This window comes from Nyctereutes procyonoides, unplaced genomic scaffold, assembly GCF_905146905.1.
Source record: "Nyctereutes procyonoides isolate TBG_1078 unplaced genomic scaffold, NYPRO_anot_genome, whole genome shotgun sequence".
NCBI classification, from domain to species: domain Eukaryota; kingdom Metazoa; phylum Chordata; class Mammalia; order Carnivora; family Canidae; genus Nyctereutes; species Nyctereutes procyonoides.
Window position 1 is genome coordinate 39274885 of NW_026575024.1, and position 17678 is coordinate 39292562.

Below are 17678 nucleotides of genomic sequence, written 5' to 3' on the forward strand. Positions count from 1 at the left end.
CAGGCGTCCGTTCCAGGCCCCGCCCCCCCCGACGCCAGGCCCTCTCCAGCCTCCTCGCGCCTCGGCTCCGCCCCCTCCAGCTCCCCGGCGTCCTCGGCGTCTGGCCCGAGCCTGCGCCTGCGCGTGCGCCCTGGGGCCGAAGTCGGGGCGCGCGGGGCCTGGAACGCGGAGAGCGGCGGGCGGTGCAGCCAATGGGAGGCGTCGCTGGCTAGCGGCTGGGAGGCGGGGCCTGCGCGGGGGTTAGGTTAGCGCGAGGCGTGACCTAGTTGACAGGCTCTGAGGTGCTGCTGTGGTGGCGGCCGCGGGGCCGAGGCGGGTGGGAGCCGACGCCGAGCGCGGGCTGAGGGAAGAGGGCGGCGACTGGCGAGCGGCGCGGGACGCGGAGCCTCTTGCACTTTTTCCTCCCGAGTGCCCCCTCCCACCCCTCCCACTCCACACACACCCTGTTTGCCCGTGAGCCTGGGGAACTTGCAGCTCAAAGCCAGCCACCCCCACGGCAACATGTACCCCAGCAACAAGAAGAAAAAGGTGTGGAGAGAGGAGAAAGGTAACCGGCCCGTCGCGTCCTGGGGGTGCGGGGTGGGGGCCGGGTGGGGGCGGGGGTCAGGGCTGTGTGTGCCGCGGCGCCCTCGCCCGAGCTCCCTTCTCGCTCCCGCCCGGCCGGTGCCGCCGCCTCCCCCTCCCCGGCGAGTCCGTGTGTACACACGCGCACTCGCGCGCGCACAGCGGCGTGCACGCGCCGCCCCCGGGCACCTGCAGCTCGCGCACGTGCGGGCGCACGCCCCTCCGCTGCCTGCCGCGCCCGGTCGCCTTCTCCCCGTGCCAGGCTGCCTTGGCGTCCGTCGCTGCTGGCGTGGACCCCGCGCGGCAGCGCCCGGGCGCGGCACAACTTGCTCGGGCCCCCCCCCCCCCCCCCCCACTGTCTCTCCCGGGCCGCCAGCTGGGACTTTCGGACTCCCGGCCCGGTTGTCCCAGGGACACGTGCCCGCCGGCGGGCACCCGGCTGCAGCTGCCGCTGCCGCTGCCGCTGCGCCTCCGCGCCCCGCCGGCCCTCGGGCATTCGCTGCTCGCCGCTGCCCCCCACCCCTGAGCTGCGGGGTGCACCTTAGTGTGCACCCCCCGGCCATTACCCTGTCTCCGGGTCCGTTCCGCGCCGCAGCGTGACTTTTGAAACCTGGAGCTCCAGGGGAAACGGAAAACGGGCGTCTCGTCCGTGAGGATAAGCGCTTCCAGGGAAGTCTGAGTGGGCTTTCCTCTGCAGTGTGTTTGTGTGTTTCGCTGCCATTTGTAATCGGAAGTTGCTCGGTCTAAGAGTGCAAAGCTGATACCACTGGCAGTGAATGGACCTTCCCCTGGATTTTGTGCATGTCAAAGCTTATCCAGACCAGCTGGATTGGCAGTGGCACGGATCTTCGTAAGACACCGGAGTGTGCCATCCCATCCTCTTTTCTTTCTCCCTCTCCTCTTTTTCTCTGGCATCCTATTGAGATAGTATTCCAGGAAAAGAACTTCAGTCTCTGGCGTTTTTTTCTTTCATTCCCTTCACCTCACACTTTTAAGATTCTTTAGCTTTTTTACAGAAGCGTAGCAAAAAACACTTGGACTAAACGTGTGCATCCAGAGTGAGGCCGCGGGAGGGTAGTGCAAAGTTCTCCAGAGTGTCCCGTCTTCTTCATATTAGAATCACTCGAGTGATTAGGTTGAGAGTCGATTTCATTGATAATAGCTCTTTAAAACCTGTAGATTTCTTTTTGAAAGTTCTGGCCTTTTACAGTGGACAAAAGAAAGAGAATGTATGCAGAAAGAAAAATCTTTTATAAAGCCTACTTCAAACAATGCAGAAGGACGGGAGGGGATGAGAAAGGGTTTTTTTTTTTTTTTTTCCTCAAATGAACTGGGAAGATTTAACATAATTGAACAATCCAATTAAAATGCCTTTAAAATATTGAAAGATTAGGTTGTATGTCACTTAATTATGTCTTAATGTTATGGAGCTTATATGGAACTAAAAATTCTGGTGTCACTAAACAGATGTTGAGAATAATAGCCCGGTACATATAAAGTAGTGTAAAATAATCTTGCTTTGTTTTTGCAGTGGCAGTTACTTTAGTTTCAACACACTTTGAACAAGGATTTACCTTGTAAGCCTTCAGAGATCCTCTATGCCCATTTTTATTGGTCTTGGAATGTTTTGTATTATTGATAATAATGCAAAATAGTGGAAATCCTATAGATTGTTTACAATACATGATTCATTGATAAAGTTATGGTGATAGCCTAGGAAGTATTTTTCTGTCATAATATTCCTAAAGTAACAATGTTATAAAGGTTCCTTTATTTGACACCTACACATTTGAACTGTGGCAAGCAGGCATTTTAGAATCTTTAATGTCTTAATATATATATATATATACATATATATATATATTTATTTTTGGATCTAACAATAGGGGAAAGTATAATCAAATTAATGTTTTCTAAATAAAGAAGCAAATGCACAATTACAGAGGGTATTTAACAGAGTAAATTTGTCTAAAACTAACCGATTTTTGCATGAAGTTTAATGTCAAAGGGAAAACTTACTATGTTTTGAAGACTTTGGGGTATGTCTCAGTGTATGAGGATGTCTATTTTTGGAATACTTAGCATTTAAAAATATGTATTATACCATCAAGAAGGAACAAAGGATTTTCAGTACCGTAGCTAATATTAAAGAAGCTGATGGGATGTGTGACCTTTTTTCTTTCATTGCACTGGTGAGGATGGAATTGTATTTTTGCAGCTGTTATTTAATTCTATAGGAAGACTAATCCACTTTATTGAAATGTTAGGGCATTTTGTAGACACTTTAACTCAGTGTGCCATCTAATAGTAGATCCGTCTACTTATATGCTTGGCTCATAGGGCACACTCATTGTAAAGGGGAGGCATTCTTTTAGGAAAAGTTTTGTGTAATGCCAAAGAAACTATAGATGTTTGCGGTCCTCAGTATGTTTCATTGTTTAAACAAATAACTAAGGATTTCTCAAGTCTACATGGGTTAAATAGACATTATTGATGTATTATTTTGAGCCTTAATTTAAAACCACTTAATGTGTATTATGATTTCAAGTACTGGAACATAAATTATTTGATTGTTTTATCTTACTGTCTTATTATTGATCTTGTTTCTTTTCTAAGTGTTCATACTTAAATGTTTAAATAAATGGAAAGACAGAGGCCAGGTTGCATTCCCGTATTACTTTCTGACATTTACTAAAACTATACTTTGCTTCGTAATATCTCCCAACCTAGACCACTAATATTGCAGTATTTCTCTATGAGTGATTTGAACTCTGTTGATAGTGCTTTGGAAAGTGCCAGTCATCCCTTTTGCTCCTTTGTGTGAGTATTCTAAATTTACCATTTCCTTCAAGCTTTCCGTTCCATCAGGATCCATCCCTTCCTTCTATATTAAACATGACATTTCCTTTTAGTTCATTTAGAAAATACATGTCATATAACAGGAACAGCCCTAATGTCTTCCTTTGTGGTCTCATTTGTCCATTTCTTTACATGTCCTTTGTCCTTTCAGCTCTGTTCCTGTTTTAAAGGAAGCACTTTTCTTGTGCTCTTTGTCTCATCTCCTGTATTCTTTGAGATCTTGTGCTATCACTTATTGCCTTTTGGGTATATTTGGTTTTATCAGTGTCTTCCCGTTCCCCTCCTCAGTGTTACAATAATACTCGAGTCTCTAAAATAGTCTTCCTTCCACAGGGATTCGTCTTGGAGTTGCTTTTCTCACCTTTCCTCAGTTCCCTCATAGTCTCCTGGATCTCAGCTATGCTTTAGTGAAAGGAATGTTCCTAAAATCACTCAGTAATAATAGTGATGGTACTAATAATAGTGATGGTACTAATGATGGTGATGTTTACTTTTTGAATCTTGTTTGTGTGCTCAATACTATTCTAAGTACAGTAACCTTCTACTTACGGGGATATATTCCAAGACCCCCAGTGGATGCCCAAGACTGTATATAGTACCAAACACAATATATGCTATGTTTTTTCCCTGTATATACATATTTATGATAAAGTTTAATTTATGAGTTAGGCACAGTAACATTTTAACAGTAACTAATAACAAAATAGGACAGTTATAACTATATACTGTAATAAAAGTTACATGAATATAGTATCTCAAATATTTTGTCACACAGTACTCATTTGTTTTGTGGTGATGGGAGATGATAAAATGCCTGTGTGATGAGATGAAATGAGGTGAATGACATGACATAGTGTTAGGCTACTACTGACTTTCTGACAGTATGTCAGAGAGAGGATCATCTGCTTCCCAACTGCAGTTGACTATGGGTACTGAAACTATGGAAAGCACAACTGCAGATAAGGGGGACTACTGTACCTTACATAGCTTATTTCATTTAATTTTCACAACAGTTCTGTGAGGTAGTATACTATAGGGTCGAGAGCTTTGAACATTTGTCTGATTTGAATCCTACTTGAACTGCTTACTATCAGTACAGTTAGGTAAGTTATTTAACCTCTCTGGCTTAATTGCCTCATCGATGAATTGTGCATAATAACCTACCTCAGAAAGAAACTGAGACATAAAGAGATTAAGTAACCCAAGATCACATAGATGTGCATGGTTTGGGATTAGAATCTAGACAGCTGTGTTCAATTAGTTAACATATAGTGTATTGTTAGTTTCAGAGGTAGAGGTCAGTGATTCATCAGTCTTGTATAACACCCAGGGCTCATTACATATGTGCCCTCCTTAATGTCCATCATCCAGTTACCCCATCCCCCTACCTCCCTCCCTCTACTACTTATTCAGACTCTTTTCTCTTCTGGTTTCTACATCATTGGCACTTTGATTCACCGTATGCCTCTAGTGACATCTGAGTTTTATTTCATTTTTCCCCTCTTTTTGTCCATTCCGTTAATTGTTTTTTTGACATTTGGTCACATCCCTTACCTATTCCTATGAACTTCCTTTAGGACCAGAAGTTTCTGTCGTAATTTCCAAAATCTCTAGGTTAGACCTCAATCCTGAATTCCAGATCCTTGGATTTCAATTTGAATGCCTTTTAGGCATCTTACATTCAGTACGGTGTTGACCCTTGAGTACTGTAGTAGTGTTGTGATTTGATTATATCACATCTGATTAAAATACTTTGTTATTAATTTCTCCTAATGTGGCTGAAGAAAAGCCAGTCCTAGGAGCAGGGAAAAATGTTGGCTCCCCATCCCATTTCCTGTTCACTTGTGCTTGTATTAATAACTTCAGTTTATTTCTGGAAAGAATCTTTTAAAAAAATTTATTCATGAGAGAGAGAGAGAGAGAGAGAGAGAGAGAGAGGGAGGGGCGGGCAGAGGCAGAAGGAGAAGCAGTCTCCATGCAGGCAGCCCAATGTGGGACTTGATCCTGGAACCACGGGATCATGACTGGAGCGGCAGGCAGATGCTCAACCACTGAGCCACCCAGGTGTCCCTGGAAAGAATCTTTTAAAGTGATTATTTTATGAGGGTTATACACCTAAAACTAGATATCCTTAAATCCATTCACCTTGTAGTATGCTAAAAGACAGTGGGAGAGAGTACAGTGGTCCATGTCTTTACATTGTGGAGACCTCTGGTAAAGTATGTAATGCATGATAGCTGATGTACAGACGTACGTCATCGTACATCACCTCTTTTGAGGAGCTTTTCCTGTGAAGGTAGTATGCTAATAGTATAGGCTGTACTTTTTGACTATTAGAGATATCTGACTGGATTTTAATGGAAAGCTTTCTTGCTTTGGACAGCTGCTGAACTTTGATGTTCTTTGAGTTGTTGGAAAGATTATTTCCATGAAATTATATGTGTGAAGTACCGGCACTAATAAAGAACTTACTGCCACCATCATTAATTCTAATATGCATTTAAAAATATTTTATCAAGATATATATTGAAAAGTAGCATTTAATCACCTTCACAAAGATATTATTAAATTGAAAAACTAAAACTTTTATTGTTGATGGTATGTTTTAACTAAGGAAATACTGTGGTGGCTGTTTTTCTGGTGCTCTTAGCATTTGTATATACCTGTCTTAGGATTTTGTATTTTACTTATGTAGCTGTTATTCTGTATATTATCCATTCCTGTTTTGTGAACTCCTCAAGGTAGGTAAAGGATCACCTTTGTACCTGCAGTGTATAAACATATTACTTGGCACATAGACTGTTAGTAGACGTTGATTGAAAGAGTTCATTTATTTCTTGGACCATCATAAGAGTCTTCCTCATCAAGCTTTGATTTCCACCCCTCCCCCCAACCCCTCTGGTAATATGGTATTAACTTGACATTTTTTAACATTTAAATATGATATTATATTTTCATTTTGATGTTTCTCAAGCCCAGCCATTTCTTTAGTTTCTTTACATGATTAATACTAAATTATAAAACAATTCTTGAACTTAAAAGTTAAATACAAATGGAGATTCTGCTTTTATTTTGCAAGAACGTTTACTGAAGATGACCTTAGAGGAGAGACGCAAAGAATACATAAGGGACTATGTTCCCCTGAACACCATCCTATCGTGGAAGGAGGAGATGAAGGGCAAGAGCCAAAATGATGGTAAGTTTCTCAAAACATTTTTCAGGTAGATATTATTGTCATGTATTTATGTCTTTGCAGGACAGTTTTGATAGAATTGAATAACTAGCATTCAGTAAAAAGATATTTTTGGTATTTGAAGTAATTGCTTTGTTGCCATTTAATTGTTTTTAGCAATCTATTCTGTTATTTAAATTTAGGAAACTATTAACATAATTCATGTTATAATAGTCCACATTTATGTTATAGCACTTAAAAAAATTCTGCAGTTCTTGGAGCAAATAATATTAAGGATTTGGTGCTTTTGTGGTGTGGCCTTTTGAGTTTTTTTTTTTTTTTAATTAGATTCACTTATTTCTTCAAGTTTCTTTAAGATATTCTGAGGATTGGATACAGTTGAGGGTACATTAGGAAGAATAGAGAAAAACATTTCCCATAGTTTTAGAGAAGTGTATATGTTTTGTATGGTGTGGTATTATATCTGCATGTAAATAAAGTATTTGTATTACATACTCAAAAGTATGATTTAATGAGAGTCTAGACTGAGTGAAGGTATGTGTTAGAATATAAATGAAATTGTAATTATTGAAAAGGTACATGGAAAAAATTCTAAAAAATAATAGATTTAATGGATGCTTATTATGCCTACCTCTGAATTAGCACTTATTGATGTTAATGGCCTAGATGTGAAGCTAAGAAGATATAGGGTGCTTTTTAGGATACTTCATAATTGAGAAAGAAAGGCAACTGTATGAAAGTGACTTGGAACATGCTAATTTCACAGGTTCTGGTCTTAGATTGATGGAACTGTACAGGATACTATGGGTTCAGAACAAGAAAGTTAATATGGAATTCCTGTGGACAAATCTGTGGGTGGGAAATAGCAGCCCAATTAGGCTTTAGTGTCTGAAGAGAACACATTTACCTGAGTGTTTGCATTTTAGACAGAATTTTTATTTTTCTAGAAGGCAAAACATGTGAGTCCTCTTTCTTTCTTAGTTGCTTTTTTTAGCTGGTCACTTTTCTAAGGATGTAGTACTTAATGTTCTTTTAAAACAATTTTTTCCATTCAGAAAGAGATTCCTGTTGCTGCCAGAACAATTGACAGAGGGGTAGAGATACCCAAGGTTGTATTGCCCAATGTTGGTCTACTCACCTCTGCATAAAGGCTTGGCCTTTATGTTGGCTACTTCTTTTTGAATATACACATAACAGTCTAGGGTTGAACTGGGTTATCAGAGGACTCATAGTTGGGTATTTTCAGAGATACCACGCACCAAAATTTGTCCCCTGAATCAGAAAAATACATTAAATAACATCTGCCATTGTATTCCCTAGCAGGATCCTGTGTATTTACTCCGAATATGAGCTTTATAAGTGGTTACAACTGGTCTGTGTATTTCACTTTTTTCGTAAAATGCTTTTTTTGAGCTGAAAGTTCTTCATGGGCAGTGAGATGATGTGATGAAGTTTGTATTTCTATTGAACACTTTCTGATTCGTAGGACATGAACAGTATTTATTGGGTTTGCACAATATACCAATTTCAAATGTTGTAGTTTATCATTATTACATTTTTGTAGAAGGACCTTTTGACCTTGATATCCAGAATTACGTGGGAAGTTCTCAAGCTATTTTAATTTTTTTCTTACTTTGCTCAGTTTTGCTTTAATTAAATTCTTTTTGTTATTATATTGTAGTAGAAAGCTAAATAAGCTGGAGAATAATTGAATGCATTTGTCATAATTTTGATTTTAAGGTCTCCTAAAAACGGAAACTAAAAATTGCCAAATATAAAATGATTGTGTAGAAAGCAGGAAGTAGACAGTATTTTTATTTTGACTTTTACTACTCTGGTAATGCTGGCAAGTATGGATCAGAAGGAGAAAGGATGGGAGATGATTACCAAAAAAACAAAACAAACAACAACCCCCACTTCATAACCCAGTTTCTTATTGTTCATGTTCATATTTGTCAACCGCTATTGGTAAATCTCTGAAATTATATGCTTCCATTTCATTAATAATTCTCTTTCATTTGTCAGTTCCTTTATTGAAGGGAATTTTTTTTTTTATAAATTAATTTTTATTGGTGTTCAATTTACCAACATACAGAATAACACCCAGTGCTCATCCCGTCAAGTGTACCCCTCAGTGCCCATCACCCATTCACCCCCACCCCCCACCCTCCTCCCCCTCCACCACCCCTAGTTCATTTCCCAGAGTTAGAAGTCTTTATGTTCTGTCTCCCTTTCTGATATTTCTCACACATTTCTTCTCCCTTCCCTTATATTCCCTTTCGCTATTATTCATATTCCCCAAATGAATGAGAACATACACTGTTTGTCCTTCTCCGGTTACTGTGGCCAAGTTCAAAAAGGGTGTTGCCTGAGTTCTCCTCTGGGATTTTGATGGAATCTTGTCTCACATTTAGATCTTTCATCTATTTTGAGTTTATCTTTGTATATGGTGCAAGAGTGGTCCAGTTTCATTCTTCTGCATGTGGATGTCCAATTTTCCCAGCACCATTTATTGAAGAGACTGTCTTTCTTCCAGTGGATCGTCTTTCCTCCTTTATCGTATATTAGTTGAGCATAAAGTTCAGGGTCCACTTCTGGGTTCTCTGTTCTGTTCCATTGATCTATATGTCTGTTTTTGTGCCAGTACCACACTGTCTTGATGAACACAGCTTTGTAGTACAACCTGAAATCTGGCATTGTGATGCCCCCAGATATGGTTTTCTTTTTTTTAAAATTCCCCTGGCTGTTTGGGGTCTTTTCTGATTCCACACAAATCTTAAGATAATTTGTTCTAAGTCTCTGAAGAAAGTCCATGGTATTTTGATAGGGATTGCATTATACGTGTAAATTGCCCTGGGTAACATTGACATTTTCACAATATTAATTCTGCCAATCCATGAGCATGGAATATTTTTCCATCTCTTTGTGTCTTCCTCAATTTCTTTCAGAAGTGTTCTGTAGTTTTTAGGGTATATTTTGAGAACCATTTGAATGGTAAATGGTTTTCCAACCTTTTATTTTCAGGTTGTAGGTGTCCTTCTGTCTAAAATGAGTCTCTTGTAGACAGCAAATAGATGGGTCCTGTTTTTTTTATCCAGTCTGAAACTCTGCGCCTTTTGATGGGGTCATTAAGTCCATTCACGTTCAGAGTTACTTGAACTTCTTCTTAAAGGGGAGTTTTAAGAGTCCCCCTTAAAATTTCTTGCAGAGCTGGTTTGGAGGTCACATATTCTTTCAGGTCCTGCCTGTCTTGGAAGCTCTTTATCTCTCTTGAAGGGAATTTTTAAATTCTTTTCTCTTAATATACTGTGTCTCAACACTTGCAATAGTGACTCATGAGTAGGTGAGCATAATTAATATGTTAAATAAGAATACCTTGAGGTCAACCCTCTGTGAAGAAGAATTGTTTTTTTTTCAAACTTTAAAATGAACATTTAAAAAATTATGTAAAAATAGAGTAGTATAATGAACCTTTTTACTCCAATCACCCTGTTTGAAGTTAAAACATGGCCAGTTTTTTTTTTTCATTTATACCAGTGCTTCCCACACCTTCTTCCCAAATTATTTTGAAGCTATTCCTGTATGTCATACTAATTTTATCTGTAAATATATGTGTGCATATGCATGTGTTTCTAAAACATAGGGACATGTTTTCTGTTTTTTTTTTTTTTTACTATAACCACAACACTGTCATCACACTTAAATGAATAATTCTTTAATATAATTAAATATCCAGTTAGTATTAAACTTTTTACAATTGTTTCATAAAGGGTTTTACTTTTTTTTTAATATAGTAGGTTTGCTTAAGATCTGAACAGGGTCCACATATTTGATTGAATATATTTCTTAAGTCTCTTTTAATTTATATAGTTTCTTTTCTCTCTGTCCTCTTTCCCACCTCCTGTAATTTATTTGATAAATAAAGTAGATTATTTGTCTTCCAAACTTTTAACATTTTGGATTTTGCTGACTGCATCTTTGTAGTGTCATTTAACATGTTTCTCTGTCCATAGTGTTACTTATGAGCTAGTAGTTAAATCCAGAGTCTTGCTCAGACTTGGGTTCAATTTTTTTTTTAAAGAATAGTTTATCAATTATTATACCTTCTTTTTCATAATATCACAAGACACATAATGTTTAGTTACTGTCTGTGTTGAAGATTCATCACTAGGTTCAATTATTCCCAGCCTAATCTATCCATTGTAAAGTTCCCTGCCAACTTTTCACTTAATGATTTTCATTGCTTAAATCCACTATTTTATTAGAGATTGCAATATGGTCTTATTCTGATTTTATCATTCCTTCATTTATTATTTGGACTTCTATAAAGAACTTTCTCATCAATTTTTTTTTGTTTCCATGTAACACAATTTATACAGAAAAGACAGAATAAATGCTGGATTTCCTTTTATTTGCCAGTTTTTAAATTGAGTTGGTTTCCTGAAATCTTCCAAAGGTAATCAAAGAGTTCTTTTTAAAAATTTTATTTATTTATTTTAGAGAGAGCATGAGAGTGAGTGGCAGGAGGGGCAGATGGGGAGGAAGAGAGAGAATCTCCAGGAGACTCCATGGTGGGTGCAAAGCCCAATTGAGGGCTAGATCTCACGATTCTAAGATCATGACCTGAACTGAAATCAGAAGTAGGACACTCAACCAACTGAGCCATCCAGATGCCTCTCTTTTTAATTTTTGACTGTCGTTTAAAATCTCCCTCTCTCTCTTCCCCACCCTGCCACATATATTAAGTGGGAGTACCTCAGTGGTTAATAGTCTACAGAGGATGTGTGTGTGTGAATGTGCATTTAAAAGTATAACTCTTGGACAGCCCCCGTGGCTCAGCGGTTTAGCGCCACCTTCAGCACAGGGTGTGATCCTGGAGATGCGGGATCGAATCCCGTGTCGGGCTTCCTTCATGGAACCTGCTTCTCCCTCTGCCTGTCTCTCTTTCTCTCTCTCTCTCTTTCTCTCTTTCTGTGTCTCTAATAAATAAATAAAATCTTAAAAAAAAGTATAACTCTCAAAAACATACAATTACTAAATTGTAGTCTTGTGGTACAGTAGAAAGACAAATACAGATCTATAAATGGATGGATAGATGGATATGATAGAAAAATGGCATTTGTTTTCTTTGTAGGGAGGAAAGTTTTCAGGTTTAGTTTGTATGTGTTCTGTACTCCTTTGCTACTTCTAAGCCAAGGTTCTTTTAAAACACCACTCAGAGAAGCATTGTTTCTTTCTTTGGATGGAGCAAAGGATTGGCAAAGACTGCTATGCTTATGCTGATTTTGTCTTACTAGTTAGTATCAGGGAAAATAGCTACAGCTGTAAATTTAGATATTTTGAGTCATTACTTTTAATGTTTATATGAAATAGCAAAGGAGATAAAATATAATTGTGACAGTGAGTTAGATGAAAAATATACAATTATTTTACTCAGGTGTTAAAAATTTTTTAAAAAATGCGTCATTTAGAAAGAAACTTCATACTTCATATCTTGATATTTCATCTTATATATATTCAAACATGATTTATGGTCATTTGGAAACAACTGAAATGGTCTGTGAACTCTGAAGTCTTTGTGTGAATCTCCATTTTTTTGAGGTATATAAAATTTTTGAGATGTATGGGTTGGCTAGAGGTATGTGCATAATCTTTCATACTGAAAATAGCATTGTTAACTTAGAAGTTCAACCCTATTTGCACATTTTCATTAGAACTAATTTCTTCTGTTAAATTATTTCCACAAGAAGTGATGACTGACCAAAAAAAATAAAATTTAATTCCAAACTCAATCTCTCAGTCACTGAGATCTTATTTCAGTGTGGATATTGAATTTTGTTGCATTTTACCTGTGTACCAACTTGAATGTTGATGTTTAGAAATCATCAATTGGGAAATAGGAATATAATTACTTGTGTTACTGAGTGTTACATGGATGGGGTATGGGACCATGATGGTAAAAGGAATTTTTTATTTTTTATTTTTTGGTAAAAGGAATTTAAAAAAAAATAACTATGATGAGGTGGGGACTTACCCAGATTTTTAAACAATGTTAACTATATTATTTGATTAAATATTTGATGTTAGTTGGAAGAGCACAGTTTAAAGTGACTAAATAGGAAGTTGGTATTTAAAACAGGATATTTGTAATAGGGATACAAATATTGGAAAGGAATATTTCCTATTTAATTTTGTGATATTGATTCCTTTTTATATTCAGTTTAAGCACCATACTTTGAAAGTAAAATGATCTGTAGAAGCAGAAGGCAGCTCAGAGCAAAACTCCTTAATTCTTAGATAGAAATGTTTTTAATTAAAAATTTTTTTTTTCCTTTTTTGAGTGCACATGCACACATGGGTAAGGGGGAAGGACAGAGGGAGAACCTCAAGCAGGCTCCATGCTCAGCACAGAGCCACACATGGGGCTCAATCTCAGGATCCTGAGTTCATGACCTGAGCAGAAGTCAAGAGTTGGACGCCTAAGCGACTGAGCTACCCAGGCACCCTTAGATAGAAATCTTTTATTTTGAATAGGTGGTGATTTTTCCCCCTTTTATGTGATCTTAAAATAAATTTAATTAAAAAAACCGGAAATCTGTTTTTGCCTCAGGTAACAAAGACGACTCTGGCTTATTCTACAATTATTTGTGATGTTTCCATTACCAACAAAGATGTGGCAAAAGTAGAACTTCTATTAGAAACAAACATTTTTCACTTTATAGTTAAAAGTAAAAAGACTAGTAAGGACTAAAATCCTAAAATGTGCTAAGCTTTATGGTCTGGCTCCTCTCCTCTTTGGGCTCTTTATTATACCACTCCTTTTCTTGGTCTCTGCCTATAGCCACACTATTCTGTTTGTTTCTTGAATGTACTGTGCTCCCTCCCACTTTCACTACTGGATCTTTACCTGTATTTGTCTCCCCCCTCTTCCTACCACTTATCTCACCTTAATTTTTCTCAGCTTTCATTTCTCACCTTGAAACCCTTCTATTTTTTTTTTTTTTAAGTCTTTCCTGAGCCCTTACTCTGGAACAGTTTCCTTTATTAGATACTTTCATAGTGCTGTGCTCCTTTTCATAGAGCATTTATATTAATTTGTTTTTATGTACTCAGTTGTAGGATTATCTTGATCAGCTTCTGTATCCATATGAGATGGTAATTAGGAAAATAGGGATGATGTCTTTACTCCCTTTTATATCTCTGGCATCTGTCATAGTACTTGCTGCACACTAGATACTCATTAGATACTTGTGTGAATTGAATAATTTAGAAACTATTTGCCTGGTAGTATTTTCATGTATTATTTCTTTTCTTCTCATCTTTTTTTTTTTTTTTTTTTTTTTTTTTTGCTGTATTATAAAGATTCATATGGGAGTGATGGGCTTAGAAATTAAGCCATACTGTTGGTTGTAAAATATGCATTTACATCTCTGTAATATAAGGTCAGTTTTATTAAATTTTAAGTCCACTGATAAATTTGAATTAAGATTTTATTGAACTATTACATAGATTTTTACCTGAGACAAGGATGGGAATTCATGTGTTGTGTATTCATCAGCATTGTATGTTATTATTTATAATACTTTTAGTAACTAAATGTCACGATTTCTGTTCCTGTGAGTTTAAATGTCAAAGGGCTTGGGGTGCCTGGGTGGTGCTGTCAGTTAAGCAATCTCTTCGTGGTTTTGGCTCATGTCATGATCTCAGGGTTGTGAGATGGAGCACTGTGTTGGGCTCCGCATTCAGTGTAGAGTCTGCTTAAGTTTCTCTCTTCTCTCCCTTTGCCCCTCCTCGTGCTCCCTCTCTCTTCCTCTCAAATAAATTGTTAAAAAAATTTTAAGAAGTTAGAAGAGCTTATGTTAAGTGGTATATACACAGACACTAAGCTTATTGTATAGTAAGTAATTATTGTAAAACAATTTGAAGTGTAAAAAAATCTTAAAGATTGCAATTCTAATGCGTTTACTTTGGCATTATTTGAGTATGTAAAGCAACTATAAGAAATTATTTTAATATTATATCCCACTTAAGTCCTTTACTTAGTTGGTTTGCTTCAGAAAAGAACTTGACTATTGACAATTTGGTCCCCTATGAAAGAATTAAGCTAAAGAATTTCTAAAAAATTTTGAGGATAATGGCATTCATTGTAATAATTGTAATAATATAGGAAAACATTAAGAATTTTTGTCATGATATTCTATGTGAAGGTATGAGCACTGGTTAAGTCAAACATTTGTTAAATAAGGTTAATTTCTAAAAGGGAGGGAAAAAATATGAAGTTATATAGGGATTCATGATTCACTACATGGTTTTGTTTTTCCTGCACCTTTATTTTACTCTTGGTCTTTTTACCTCCTTTGCAAGATTATTTTAACAAAAGTGTATCTTACTGTGCATTGGCGTGTATACTACCATGTGCTATGTGAATTGTCCTCGTATTTAAATTTGTTTTTAAACTAATAGAGAACTAAAAAAACCACATATCTTTTTTTTTTGCATATATAATGATTTGGTGTTGAGACCAGAAGATGTGTTTTATGTCTGTGATGTCACAGATTCTACTTGTTTTCTTTTAACCTACTAAGTAAATAATACTAGTAAACAGATTTTACTTAAATACATTTTGGTCGGTGTAAACAGGTACTTTGAGATGGGCTATAGAATGGTGGTAACCAAAGCCAATATTTTCCTTTCATTTTCTTTTTTTTCCTTTCTCTGGTCATTTTTCTACATGAGTCTTTATAAAGTCTTGGTCTTCTTTTCTGAAATATTTATTGATTTCATGTAAGTATTCAAAACAAAGATTTAAATACCATTTACAGTTTTACCTAAGCCTTAGATTTAGAACCACATTGAGAATTACTGATGAAACAAGAATCAAAATATAGTTCAATAACAAAAAACAGATATATAACAAAATATAGATCAGCTATAAGGTACAGTTCAGCAGTAGTCTATATGCCTTGCCATATACAAAGATACAAGTGCCTTTAGAGGTTTGGAATACTGTGGTTTAGTTTGGCCTAACTCCAGGGAAGCCATAGACGTCAGATTGCTGGTTGTTTCCTAGAGATTTGACTAGGTATAATCAGTTTTTCAAAAAAACCCAAAATACAGGAGATTCTCTCATGAATCTTAGATTTGTGATTGTGTCTGCCATATGCATATAACAAACTACAGATTTTCCAGGTTTTGTACTTCCGTTGTATGTTGGGGTAAAAACTTCAGAGAGTGTGTGTGTGTGTGTGTGTGTGTGTATGTGTGCATAAGTTGAGGCTTAATGCTAAATACTGATTAGACATGTAATGATTTCCATTATTTTGATATATATATATGATATATATATGATATATGATATATATGATATATGATATATATGATATATGATATATATATATATAATTAATTGTGAGTGCAAAAGTTTTGGAAATAAACATTACTGGCATCAGATTCCAATTCTGCTATTATGCGTCCTAGCCAGAGAAGTTGTGAAGTCCCTAAACTTGTCTCCACTAGAGGCTGATTATTTCTCCATCCTAAGGTTGTCATGAGGATTGAGAAAGAATATCAGTAAGCCTGCATAGCTCCAAAGCTTGCTCTTCTTATTCTAGAATGCGCTCTTTCTGTTGTAGGAAACTCTTTTGTGAGTCTGTATTCACTACTTCTAGTCACATCTAGGTTCTTAAGCAATGTATAATATGTCATAGGTTTTTTTTTTCTTTGTATTCCTGTAACTGTAACTACATGTCTACTTTGAATTTGGTCTGTCTGCTTTAAAAAGGTCGGAATTGTGAATGCTTATTGAAATTTTACAGGGTCTAGTGAAGGTCCTTGTGTATGTATCTATTTAGTAGTTTGTTTTTAAGCATAAGTGGAATTACAGCTGATCAAGGAAGACTTTATTTTAAGTGATTGGTTTAAAAACATCAGGACTATTTTTTTGTTTCCTTTATAAGTGTATATTGGTTTAAGAATTTTGAAATTTGTACTGTCAGATTTGAGAATGAGGGCATCTAAAACAGAAAATGCTTTCTGAACTTAAAAGCTCATATTTTAAAATTTACAACTTCTGTTATTTAGCACTTAGAGTAAATAGCAAGTGAATCAAAAGTCTCTGGTCTTCACTGCATATGAATTTTAATGTAATTGAAAGGGAAGAATTGTTTAAAATAGGTGTTGACTGAACAATTTTCACAAACTAAGGGAATAGCATAGTTCATATATCAAAGGAGATGACTTTTTGTTGAGAAAAACAGCTTGACTCTGGATATGAGAAGTCTGGACAGACAAGACAAAAACAGAGAAATTTTGAATTTTGAAACAGCTTTGGAGAGCTGTGTGAGGATATAGGAATGAAACAAGGATGGGACTCATGGGGGATGGTAGAAAGCAAGAAGCTCCAGCAAATGGCAGGAAGTCAGTCCCCATGGAAGGCCAGAGTCTATCTAGCCTCAAACCATATAGATAGGATGGAGGTTAAAGATATTTATCTTCTTTGAATGTTAAAATAATGAGTGTATCTGTACGGACATATCCAGGTACCTGACCTCTTGATTTTTTATTTTTTAATAATAGTAGAAATTGTGTGACTCCTGAGAATATTGCATGTAGCCATACTTATGTCTTTGACAAACGCAAAAAATACACACTCTACAGTCTCTGAATTCTTCTGCTTGTTCTGGTGATATGTGACTGGACAGATGTAAAAATGTGTACCTGGCAGTCTAAAAAACTAGTTAGTTTCTGGTAACTTTACTGGGTCCATAAGTGTATTTAAAATCTGTTCAACCATTTTAAAGTGTACAATTTAGTGGTTTGAAGTAAATTTACAATGTTGTGCAACCATTATCCATACTCATTTCAAGAACTTTTTCATCTTCCCAAATAGAAACTCTGCACCCATTAGTAACTCCCCATCCTCCCCCTCACACAGCTTTTGGTAATCTCTATTTTCTCCCTCCATAAAATTGTCTATTCTAGACTTTACATAAGTAGAATAATGCAATATTTTTTATTTCTGGCTTATGTTACTTAGGATAATGTTTTCTGGATTCATCCATAT

General features: G+C 37.1%; 1 protein-coding gene across 1 annotated transcript in view; it reads left to right on the forward strand.

The window, feature by feature from the left end:
- Positions 1 to 282: 282 nt before the first annotated feature.
- The window catches only part of MACROD2 (mono-ADP ribosylhydrolase 2), a 1896077-nt gene continuing 1878681 nt past the window's right edge, over positions 283 to 17678 (forward strand). The window contains exons 1-2 of the mRNA XM_055345329.1: positions 283 to 547; positions 6503 to 6619. Coding sequence (XP_055201304.1) covers positions 502 to 547; positions 6503 to 6619 — 163 coding nt within the window. The 5' untranslated portion in view covers positions 283 to 501. The remainder of the gene's footprint in view (positions 548 to 6502; positions 6620 to 17678) is intronic.